At 37.2% G+C, this 12777-nt stretch overlaps 1 protein-coding gene and 1 long non-coding RNA gene across 2 annotated transcripts; both read right to left on the bottom strand.

The window, feature by feature from the left end:
• Positions 1 to 1908: 1908 nt before the first annotated feature.
• On the bottom strand, positions 1909 to 5598 carry LOC135803219 (uncharacterized). Its single transcript, XR_010550765.1, has 3 exons — positions 4574 to 5598; positions 4186 to 4322; positions 1909 to 4020 (listed from the first exon to the last, which is right to left on the bottom strand). It is a non-coding gene; the product is annotated as an uncharacterized lncRNA (long non-coding RNA).
• A 481-nt stretch (positions 5599 to 6079) lies between these two features.
• Positions 6080 to 11421, bottom strand: P5CDh1 (delta-1-Pyrroline-5-carboxylate dehydrogenase 1). Its single transcript, XM_065316794.1, has 8 exons — positions 11076 to 11421; positions 9139 to 9346; positions 8631 to 9071; positions 8316 to 8503; positions 8026 to 8248; positions 7588 to 7955; positions 7404 to 7522; positions 6080 to 7173 (listed from the first exon to the last, which is right to left on the bottom strand). The coding sequence occupies exons 1-8, from the start codon at positions 11117 to 11119 to the stop codon at positions 7055 to 7057; spliced, it is 1710 nt and encodes a 569-aa protein (XP_065172866.1). The 5' UTR covers positions 11120 to 11421; the 3' UTR covers positions 6080 to 7054.
• Positions 11422 to 12777: the final 1356 nt, after the last annotated feature.

The following is a 12777-nucleotide window of genomic DNA, read 5'->3' as shown; positions in this document are numbered from 1 at the left end:
ACCCTTCGTGATATTTTCATTGTTCGCTGTATGTTATGATAGAAAGAGTGCATCTTTTCAGATGCGCTCTAGAACCTCCGCAATGCGGTCGTAACTGCCTGAAAATTGCCGCCAAAGTTTTACGCGCTTTCGTGCGTTTTTCAAAACACGCGGTGGAAAACCGGCCATATCTCGGGAACCCTTCGTGATATTTTCGTGTTCGCTGTATTTTATGATAGAAAAAGAGTGCATCTTTCAGATGCACCCTAGAACTCCCGCGAAATTCGGTCGTAACTGCCTTAAAATGGCCGCCAAAGTTTGCCCTTTTCTTGCATTTTTTCAAAGCACGCGGTGGAAAACCGGCCATATCTCGGGAACCCTTCATGATATTTTCGTGTTCGCTGTATTTTATGATGAAAAGGTGCATCTTTTTAAGATGCGCCTAGAACCTCCCGCGAAATTCGGTCGTAACTTTGCCTGAAAATGGCCGCCAAGTTTGCTCTTTTCGTGTGTTTTTCAAAACACGCGGGGCTCAACCATATCTCGGGAACCCTTCGTATTTTCGTGTTCGCTGTATTTTATGATAGAAAAAGAGTGCATCTTTCAGATGCACCCTAGAACTCCCGCGAAATTCGGTCGTAACTGCCTTAAAATGGCCGCCAAAGTTTGCCCTTTTCTTGCATTTTTTAAAACACGCGGTGGAAAACCGGCCATATCTCGGGAACCCTTTATTATATTATTTACATATAATTCGTACTGTGGCACATGGTCATATACTTTCAATAGGCGTATGTGACAATACTTATGGTATTTCATGCATTTCATTTGCATGCATTTAGTACTGTCGCAATTTGTCATATAGGTTCAATATGCAATTTGACAATACCTATTTTACCAAATTTGACTTTAGTTTAAAGCATTCGAATAGTGAAGGAGTTGCCTCCTTGCGTGGAAGCGTGATAGATGGATTAGATGGATTAAAATTTTTATTGTGCTAGAAGAGGACAGATATAATCGCGTAGTGATGTTCGATTGTTTTGAGACTTTAATGCGGTTTTGCACGCGGAGTTTTACTATCGCTTATCAGTATTTGTTTGTGTATAAACAAGTTCTCTAGCCGCATTTATTAGAATATTAGAAGGTAGTAATCATATTCTACAATACGCAGAGCAGTTTTATAGTATGTTTTGTTTCTTAAATTTAAATTCTCCATCGAGTTGCTATGACAGTAAAAACGTCTGCATTATTTAACTAGTTTTGTTGCTCTTGTCCGAAATTGTTGTTTTTGTTCGCGGACGGGGTGCGCGTTGTCCAGGGATGTAGAATTAAATTTTCCGTGGGGTTGTATGCGTTGCAGGACTCACCTTGAACGCGAGTAGAGTCGAAAACACGATATTTAAATGTTGTTTTCTCCCTCGTGTTAATATGTTGGTAATTTTTGTTTTCAGAAGAACAGGAACTAAATTCTGTAACGCGCGTAACTTCGTAAATTGTGTATTTATTTGGTATTTTTGTTCTTTGGGGCAAATAGATGTTTTCAGCGCGGAATGTTTATCACACCAATTAATTTATGGTACAATTGCCAACTTGAAAATATAAACTAACAATATCTTTTTTATGACACCGGATTTCAATTTTACAAGTCGAAACTTTACAAAATTTTATAGAAAAATTCGTAATTTTCATTTGGATTTTAACGTGTCGGTCTTGTAGTCGAACTTATCGACGAACCACTTCGAGAACGTTCAATAAGACAGTTAAACACTTACAGTGCGTTAACTAAAGAAATATAATTACCGGCCCCACAACCTACAGCTGCGATGTCTCACGCTTCATCCCCGGGTTTCTTAGCCACATCAACAATATTCTTAGTGGGGACAGTCCTTGTGGTGGGGAAATAAGGATAATAAATAAATATTTTAAACAATATATTAAAAGACTTCTTTATTGATACCTATACATACTGTATTGCAACAATAGAACATGTTACTTGTACTGCCATAGCAATACCATACTACCTGTGTTGCCTATGCAACACAGTGTTACTAGTATTGCTATAGCAATACATGTTACAAGTATTGCTGTTGCAATACTGGTTCCTATACCTGCAACGATAACACAATTGATATAACAACAAGTTACAAGTTACAACTAGTGCTACACAGCAGACATCACAAGTACATGTCGCACACCTAGCACAAGGCAACCACGACGCAACACAACTACTCAACATAGATAACAAATAACATGTTTACATTTACAAGACGCGGACAACACAATTTATTTACAAACTAACACTTTCTAGATACTACACAATAGACAATTATTAATTTACACACAACAAGAGACATATTAAAACACACAACACAAGGTGCTAACAAACATTAAAACACAAACAACTACTGTACAAAGTAGCTATTCTATACACTTACATGAACAAATTAATACAAAACATCTACATATAACAATTTTTAGATTTTAACAAAGGAAGCTACACATTAGTACATAGGAAAGACAACACAAGTCATACACACAAAACAAGATCTCAAGTTCTACATGGACAACACAAATTACACAAAAGATAAGAAATGCGGAAGACAGGAGGACACGCTAAACATAATCTACCACTGCGCACACTGCTGCCGAAGCTTTTATAACAAACAATGACAACCGCGCCGAGAATCTAATTAAACTTCTCTAAAGACCGCGCTGAGAATTCTAAGCTTCACGAGCTATACCGAAAAAAACCCAACAATTTCACCGCGCAGAAATTACCGCCCTTCTCGCGAGATACACCGAAAAACCCAACATTTTCAACCCCATCAGGTTTAAATCCCATTAAAGCACCCTAATTTCGAATTTACCACCCTATTGTCCACGCGGACAATTTAATTCTATGTCTCTAGAAATCGCGCTAAAAATTCTGAGCCGCCCCCCTCGCAAGCTATATAGAAAAAACGTCTACAATTTTATCCTGTGGCTAAAAATCTAACTGAACCGCTTAATTTTTAAATTTACATATGTTGCAGATGCAACTTCAGCAACAAACTAATACAACAACGCGAAGAATCTAATTCGACTCTAGAGACCGCGCTGAAAATTCTGAGCCGCCCCATTCGCGAGCTATAACAAAAATACTAAAACAATTTCATACTTGAAGTGAAAATCCCACTGAACCACCCGATTTTCAAATTTGAACATGTTGCAACTACTTTTACAACAAACTAATACAACACGAATCTAATTGGATATCTCTAGAGCCCGCTAATAATTGAAGCAAACATTCTTCTCGCGAGCTTTACCGAAAAAGTAGCAATTTCACCCCGCAAGTTAAATTCCTTGAAAATTCTAAGGCGCCCCCCTCACGAGCTAAAGCTAGACAACAGTGCGACAGTTACCCAATACCCATATCCGTATTACATCTAACAAATAAAGCGCAGACAACAAAGTACATGATTACAAGTAATAGCGATTCAGAGACAGCACTACCAGTTTTCAGTTCAAGTCGTGACGCGACAAAATTGGCATTACAATATAAACTCTTGATAACTTTACAATATGTCTTTAAATGAACTAATGAGCAAATTGAAGTAAAAACTAATTACACAACAATTGACCATCGTTATAAAGAGTTTACACTGCATGTTACTCCACTAGGATTCATCAAATTAATGGTTAAAGGTCCCTAAATATATACAATTCTAATTATAAGTGAACTTAGAGAATGCGTTCGTGGTTTAAAAGTTTTTTTTGTTCTCCCATGTGCGCATTAATTGAACTGGTTTGAAAAATAATGCGTCTGTCACCTGTTCGCTTTTAAATAATAGGCGCAAAAAGTTATTGCAAGATACGCAAAAAAGGGCGCAGGTATTTTTGTATCATCAGCGGTCCGAGAAATCCGTCGTAGGGCAGTTGCTCTTCACCAAGGTCTTCACCCGCCGGTAGACTTCTCTTTCGTAGATGTCGTAGGAAGTTCGATGAGCTGCAATTTTGTCGAACGGCAAACCATACTCGAGACGCGGGAGACCTCCGACATAAAAACTAAAATTAAATTAAAATTAATCATAATAGAAGTGGACAAAAATCTAAATTTGCTATTGTAACAACAAGATATGTTACACCAAGCTAACTGCGCATATGAACAAAATGTAATTGCATATAAATAGCAATTACATAAAAGGAAAATAATGAAAAACAGCACTATACCTTTTTCCGGCGTGCTTGAAGATAACTGGAACATAGTCATGATGACGGTCACAACCCGCAGCCAAATCACTGTTCCACAATTCCGTCGATTAGAAAACGATCCTCGGCCACATATTTCGCGCAGAATTCACCAAGAACTAAAATTAAAATAAATCTTATTTAAATATAATAATACTGCACAAAGTAACACAGGTTTGAGATAGAATCACCGCATGCAAGTAGATAAGAATGTTCACAATACAATAACAACAACAAATCTTATCTCTTATCGTTCTAACACGGCGTGTTCGCGTAGGAATAAAACTTCTAGAACGATGCATGCGCGAACAAATGAGTTAAACAGAGACAACCATTTCAGCAAAGGAAAATGAGGAAAACTTGTACTTACGATTCTTTCTCGGTTTCCAATTCCTTGGAACAAGAACATGATGGCCGGCGTTCCTGGAACAAAAATGCCACTACGGCAAGAGCCGACGGATTCACTCACACACGAAAACGAAAAATTACTAAATATCTCTAAATATCGGCGGTGAAGAAACACAAAGCACAATTTAAGAAAATAAAACGCGATTCCCAACGCGATTTACCGAATTACAAACACAAAACGAAAACGATTGCAGCCGCGAGAAACATTTCCGACTCGAGCAATGGCCGGCGCAAAACTAAGCGCACCGCGTAAGCCGAGCACGCCGCGTCAGCACGCAACTATTCGCGATAAGACCCAAAATTGCTTAAATCCAATCGAATCTACCGCGAATTAATACCCCTAAGAACGTGTGTCGAGACCATTATTCCGCACAACAAGTTAACTCATAGTCAATCGACGGCACTGCGAAACACAACACATTTTACGAAACTAAAATCGCAACAAACATGGCGACGCGCAGGAACCGCTCGCGGACCGGCACTCACTGAAAACTTGAACCGAGCAAGGTCGAGCCGAAAATCCAGCAGGATCATATAAACTACATTGATTGTGAAGCAATTTCGTTGTCTCACTCTAACTCACGAAAGTTCCATTCTCTTCATGTCACTCTAATAAACAAAATGACCTGAATAGATTTTTTACTAGCCCGGATCATATACACAAAATGGATAGTGAACATACAACTTCTATACCCCTCCCGCTCTAACAACTCATATAGCAATTATACAAGAAATATTGCTATCTCACTTTCTTTGCTGAAATACACTATCCATGTTATTAATGTATGAAACCGGCACAATTCAAAACAAAACGTAAACAAACAGTTACCGATAAAGAACGTTAGAATTAAACTGATTTTTGCTTGCATTTCAGCAAAATTTAGGGACAAATTCAAATAAAACGAAACGCGGAATTTAATTAGGCATCTTTAAACACATCGCCGATATTACTAAGACTATTCGATTGCGCGCAATCTTTTAAAAAAACACCGTCGTACAAAACCGAACAAAATCAAAATTTTTCAACTTTACCAGGTTTACAGGTGTTTTCCAGCAAAATTCTTCTACAGTCCGACGGGGAATTCAATTCTACACCTCTAGACACTCAGCTGAAGTCACTACGACGTTCCGTTTAGGAATAATCACTTAAAAACGCAAAAAAATTACTTAATCCATCGCCAACACTCAAAATACGTAAACTAATCACTAAATTCGCGTTTACAAACATTCTACACGCAATAAACCACCAACAAAACAGCTAACACTTCTATTATTACCAAAAACTGTTTCAATAAAATCTAACGCGATTTACCGAACTAAAACCGCGCAGAAAACGCGTGCGGACCCACCGACAGCCGGCGCAACACTGACCACTGACCAGTGCATGCGCAGCGCACTAAATTAAAACCTGCCGCAACACCACCAGCGCCCCCTACTCACCCAATCACACAAACAACATTCAAAAACATAAATTATTACATTTCCTCTATTTTCACCTGCGCTTTATGCACAAAGCAAATGTACACTTACAAAACTGATATAACGTTTGCCGTAACTGCACCTGCTACATTACAATCGCAATTAATTAACATCATTACATAACAAACAGTCGCCTACGTGACTGCTTCCCCTCCATCAACATGTACATACACATCTTATTCGTATTCATTTAATTCATTTACGGTAATGTTTAAATGTTTAAGTATAATACACATTGATCATGGATCTTCAGATGAAAGATTCGTTTGTTTGTTTTTTTTTTTGTTCACGTCGAGAAAGTACACATTGAGAGAACATTCGCACAGATTACATTCTACTTTCAACACGTTGCTTTCGTTAAATATTATTCGGTTTCGTTAAACATTAGACTAATTCTGGTAATATTGTCACATTGTGTCGTACTATCATCAGCACACGTCTACAAACTCATTCAACCCTCCAGCAGCATTAAATGTGTATTAATCATGTTAATAATATTAATAAGAAAGCAATGAGAAACGAAATCACTTTGGCTTCCTTCATCGTATTATTCCTATACAATTTGTAACAGAATTCAATAAAATATTTAAATTAAATAATACAATATTTATAATAATATAGATTCGAGGGCAACCATCGACGTAATGTAATGATTTCCAACAATAAATATCGTGCCCTTGGAGGGCGTCGTGGTGATTGAATCACATCACATCACACAAGGATTTAATTTACTTCTCTTTTTTTTTTTACTTTACTTTCACTTTGTAATAATTGTAATAAAGCGTTTGGTTTGGTTTTTGTTCAAATTATAAACGAGAATTGCCGTTGTTTACCATCCTCAGCACCTAACCCCATTTGTCTACCCTTATTAGTTAGGTTTTTGATATTTTTGTTTGTTTGTGTTTTTGATGATATTGTGTCGGTGTGTGTGTGGCGAGTGTGTTTATGGCTGGGCAAGAGGGAATTACACCTGGCTCATGTACGGGTAGTTGATTTCGGTGAGTGGGACGAAGGTTTCCTTCACCGCTTGGGGGTTACCCCATCGGAGGACATAGTGGGGACCACCAGCCTTGTCGTTTGTTCCTGGAAATTAAAAAAATTGTTAAAAATAATTTGTATATTGATATTATACATGTAAAAGTGTGATTTGAGGTTAAGGTGTGACAGAAAGTATTTTTTAACCTCAAAAAATTGTAAATTGTTTGTTTGTTACGCTTTAACCCAAAAACTACTCAATCTATCATCCTGAAATTTTGTACAAATATTCTCAAAGACATTACAAAGGATATAAAACAATAAAAAATATAATTTACCTGAAAGTCTGGCACCACCAAAAGGTTGTTGACCAACAACACTTCCAGTTGACTTATCATTGATGTAGAAGTTACCAGCAGTCATTTTCAACTCCTCCAAAGCACGTTTCAAGAATGCTCTAAACATTAAAAACCAAATTTAATATCTAAACTTAAAAATTTTTATTATTTAATTAATACTTACTGATCTTGAGCAAATACAGCACCAGTCAAAGCGAAAGCCGTGGAATTTCCCACCAGATCCATAGTCTCATCCAGTTTGTTATCCGGATAAACATAAACACTCAAAACAGGGCCAAAGATCTCCTCGACCATGATCTTATCCTTGGGGTTCTTCGACTGCACGATGGTCGGCTCGATGAAGTAACCGGTGCTGTCGTCGCACTTACCACCAGCGACCACTTCGAGATCTTTGCTCTTCTTGGCATGGTCAATGTATCCCTTGATACGTTTGTAGGCTTTATCGTCGATGACAGCCGAAGTAAAGGTGTCGTATTCGGTGGGGTCGCCGATTTTCAATGTGGCGCGTAATGAGACCAAACCTTCTTTAACCTAAGTAATAATATAATAATAATATTAATTTAAAAAAGAAAAAAATATTTTTTTATAATAATTTAATTACCTTAGGCCATAGAGATTCTGGGCAATACATACGACTGCACGCCGAACACTTCTGCCCGCAGAACTCAAACGAGCTGCGTATCGTACCGTTGACAACACTGGTCACATCCGCGGATGGATGCACAAAGTGGTAGTTTTTACCACCGCACTCACCAATCAACCGCGGGAAGTTTTTGTAGTTGTTGATATTCTTACCAACTTGCGTCCACAATCGTGTGAATGTACTATAAACAAAAATAAATAAAAATAGAATTAAAATAAGGTTATGTTGCAGTTAAAGTTAACACTTACGGAACTGAACCGGTGAAATTAATACCAGCAAGATGCGGAGACGCTGTGATAGTATCACCGAATACTGGTCCATCAGCAGGAACAAAGTTTACCACACCTGGTGGCACGCCAGCTTCACGGCAAATCTTGAAGATCAACCAGTTGGAGAGCAGCGCTGTGTCACTAGGTTTCCATAGCACAGCATTACCCTAAAATAATTAAATTATTTATTATAAGTTAAAAATAAACATAACCTTATGTAAAAAAACATTTTTACTCATTTTTAATTATTTTGGATTAAATTAACCTCAAAATTAAAAAAAAATGTCTGCTTACAATCAATGCAGGTGTATACGCCAAGTTCCCACCGATGGCAGTGAAATTAAACGGTGACACCGCCGCGATAAACCCATCGATACCACGATAACGCATCGAGTTCTTGGTGACTTTCGGATTCTCCGAAATCGGCTGATACTTATGCGCCTCCTTCAAGAAGAACGCGTTCAACCTGAAGAAATCAATCAACTCCGCGGCGGAATCAATCTCCGCCTGCACCGTGGTCTTAGCTTGACCCAGCATGGTCGCCGCGTTAAGCTTGGCGCGATATTCTCCGGCCATCAACTGCGCGGCCTTCTCCCAGATGTTCAACCGCTGCGCAATCGGGACTTTATCCCACTTCTTTTGTGTCTCCACGGCGTTATCAATCGCTTTCTGGACGAGCTTGGCATCAGCATAGTAGAATTTAGCGATTTGTTTCTTGTGATTGTGTGGCATAACCTTTAAAATATTTATTTAATAAAAAATTAAAATTTTTGTTTAAGTTTAAAGATAAAAATGTGTTTACCTGATATTGTACATTATCCGTTTTGAATTCCTTATCACCAATGACAATCGGGACGTCTTCACATTTACCTGCAGTGGCTTTAAGGGCCGCTTCGAGTTCAGTGCGCTCACGGGATCCCTTCAGGTACTCGAGGACAGGCTCGTTCTTGACCCCGAAGTCGGGAATCTTGGCTTCGGGCACAATGGACGCCAGGCATCGCACCGTCAGCCTATAAATATAAAAATACAACCATCAATCAAAGCCAAACATTGCCAATAAATTATATAATGATTATATCATCACGTAAAACTTAAATTTTCCAGCGCAAAACTAGTCTGACACAAAATAAACGCAGGTAGAGCAATAAACCGCGCCATAGACAAAAAAAAACGTTGTGTAATCAAGTATATTACTAAAGTTAAACACGCACGGCGATTAAATTTCTAATTTCACGTCTAGTTTTAAATGAAAATAAATTTAAATTTAAATGCATTTAAAACATGCTGTATTTTGGTTAGCCATCGACCACTTCCGTAATACACGGGTAGTCAGTGTGAGCAGATGTTGCCTCTTGCGCGCGCGACTCCCCGGCATTGATTTTCCGCAAATCGTGCGCGTATTATTCCGCATGGAAAAACATCGCCTAATCGAAACACATTTCACACTCATCCACAGGCAGACAAATTACAATCAATTTCAATTTATCCATACAATAGAGACAAGATCATACGATCGCATCATGCCAGCACGTCGCGTTCAATTGTTTCAAGTCGACTTAACACACATACAAACATACAATGTGTTTATATAATGTTTTGTTGGTTTGGTTTGCTGACACAAATTTTGATATTCTAATATAAAATATTCAAGCGAAAATTAAGTAAATTTTAGCATAGTTTATAGTTTTGCATGGCTAGAGTGTAGATTGTTGTTAAAACGTGCTTTAAATGTTAATGCCGTCGATGTGAGCAACGAGGAAACCGCTCAAGGTCTCGGCGACGCAACGACACCGCCGGTATTCATTATATTAACGTTATTAACACACAGCGCACACAACCAGGCAGGTATAACACAGTTGAAAAGAAACATTCACTGCATATTCATGCAGATAATTCAGTAAAACTACACCGCACACATGGCACACACGCTTGAAAACAGCTGAGTGTAAATCAAAAGAGAAATGCTGCTAAATACGCTTAAATTTAAGTAAATTTACTTAAAATATCACATTTGTGACAGTAACACACCAAAACAAATATAAACATGCAGACTAATTGATTCTAATCAATTAAACTTCCTAAAAGATAAAAATAGACGCAATTAAACGCGTAAATGATGACTAATTGATAATCTGATAATTACCGCCGGAAACTTTTCGTTTTTAATTTTCCTTTAGATATTATTACCTGATGTGCTGATAATGCATAATTATTTATATCAGTGTAATATTTCTGTGTTTTCAGTTAATGTCCCTGTTTAGTAACGCTTCGTCGAGACTAAAAATGTGTTATGTAATCCTCGGTCACCACGCACCTCAAACAAAAATAAAATTAGAGAAAATCAACCAAAATCTTATTATAAATACAAATAACACTCTAAAAGAAAGTTGTTGAAGGTGTTAATGTGTAAAAATAATGATTTATGTAAAGAAAATTGATTTCAGAGTGGAAATTTCCACACAAATCTTTGTCCTAGCCTAGAACACAAAAATACCAAGTTATAACTGTGATTGGATATCCTTGAGCGTTTATTCCTATCAAATAACAATGAATTTATCAATATTTAACGTTGAAAAATGATGTAATCCGATTAATTTTTAATTTTTTTCCGCCATGTTTTAGTTTTAGATTATAGAAGATAGATTACTCAATATACACCAAAACCGCCATTGGACTAATCATTCAATACTTTCACTTGTGAGATTTTTTAATTTGATGAATAGTAAAATGATTTTTTACCTTGCGTTCGCCGCAGCGAAGCTCTGCTTGCAGATCGATAACATTTTCGTGTGTGTATACGCGCTGTCTAAACCGTTCCTGTGTGTTGATTATGATATTATCCTCCTGAATAATTCACAGCACACTTTTTGTTGTTCTTGTTGTTGTGGTAGTGTGAGTTCTCTCGCGAGAATCAGGTGAGTTGGTTGGTACGGTTTGTTATTCCCGGCAGCGGAAACTGAAACTCGGTTGATGGGCGAGACGACGACCGGCCACGACCCACTTTTCGTCGCGGACGACAGCAGCGGACTGGCGCGCGCCGCAAGAGTTGCACACCGGCGGAGCTGCGCGGTGCTGATTTTCGCGTGTGCGCTCTCGATTGTTCCCCCTTTTTTTATATTCACACACAACGCAGCAACACACCAATAGACCAGGTCTATGCTTATTAAACAAAATACATAGTAAAATTACAAACAATACAATTAAAAAATACCAATACCACCTTCAAATTCAACTTTTAACTGCACGGAATTATTTTGAAATGTTACGTAATCCAAATACAAAATGGCTGGCGGAATGTGTGATTTTCCAACGGACATGCGCAGTATGAAAAAAGTGACAATACTAAACTGTCACAATGTAACAGCACACACAATTGTTTCTTTTTTTGTTTTTCGGTTTTTACCTACGAAATTATAAAAATTTAGAGTTCTACTGTAGAAATACCATCGTGAGTGTATAAATACACTGCGTGGCGTGACAAATCTCGGCGTGGTATTTTTAGCCGCCTCCGAACTGCACAAACACGCAGACTATTATCTAATAAACCAAACATTCGCATTGAAATTGATACAAAATATAACATCAAACAAAAAACGGTATGAAAGTATAAAAAAGCAAATTAAATTCAAACATAAACACACAAAGAGGTTAGAATTTCTACGCTCCAAAGAAACGTGGTTATGTTTTGCTCCTTTTTATTTCATAATTTGTTATTTTTCGTTAGTTTTCTTTGTTTGTTGTTTCCTTGTTTGTACAATATATCAGTTTAAATGTTATTAGATTATTCTCAATTAGATTCCTTGTTGCAATTTCGTGTATGTTACGCTTTATCTTCTTATCTTATCATATTTAGTAATTTAGTTTTAAATTATGTACTTCTTTACGGTCTGTGACGACGTTATAATTAATATTATTACAGTTATATAATACTTTCTCACTGTTTCTTGCAATATTTTAGAGTTTAGAGCAATAATATAGAATTGCTGTCGTTTTTGTCTTTTTTCGTGTTTCTTGTTTCCGTTGTTGTTGTAAACTTGTAAAGTAAAGTATAAAACGTGTGTGGTGTGTGTGTACTGTGTACGTGTCTTTATAAGATTAAGCAAAAAGTCACAACCTTTGTCATTTTCTTCGAGTTTTTTTTGTTCGCCTTGTTTTAACCTAACAAACTCAACTCAACAAACAAGTAGATTGGGTTGCGGATGTCATTGTTCTTGCATATTGCTTACTATGTATGTATTTACATCTTGTCTTGATGCTGAAGTTACTTCTAGATTCGCTTATTTTATGTGATTATTGTTTTTATATACTTTCATACTTTGTTTAAATAGTTTAGTGACTTATGTTATGCATTAGGTACCTTCTTAGTTGTATGCGAATAATAAAACGCAAAAACCCAAACATTTTTGTTGTTTTTTCTTGTTTTCTTGTGTTATTATATTAT

This window comes from Atheta coriaria, unplaced genomic scaffold (genome assembly GCF_025399875.1).
Source record: "Atheta coriaria isolate IRGN ID8LTWV9N9 unplaced genomic scaffold, Caltech_Dcor_3.1 hic_scaffold_2_pilon, whole genome shotgun sequence".
Lineage (NCBI taxonomy): Eukaryota > Metazoa > Arthropoda > Insecta > Coleoptera > Staphylinidae > Dalotia > Dalotia coriaria.
This window is presented reverse-complemented; position numbering and strand designations above follow the sequence as displayed.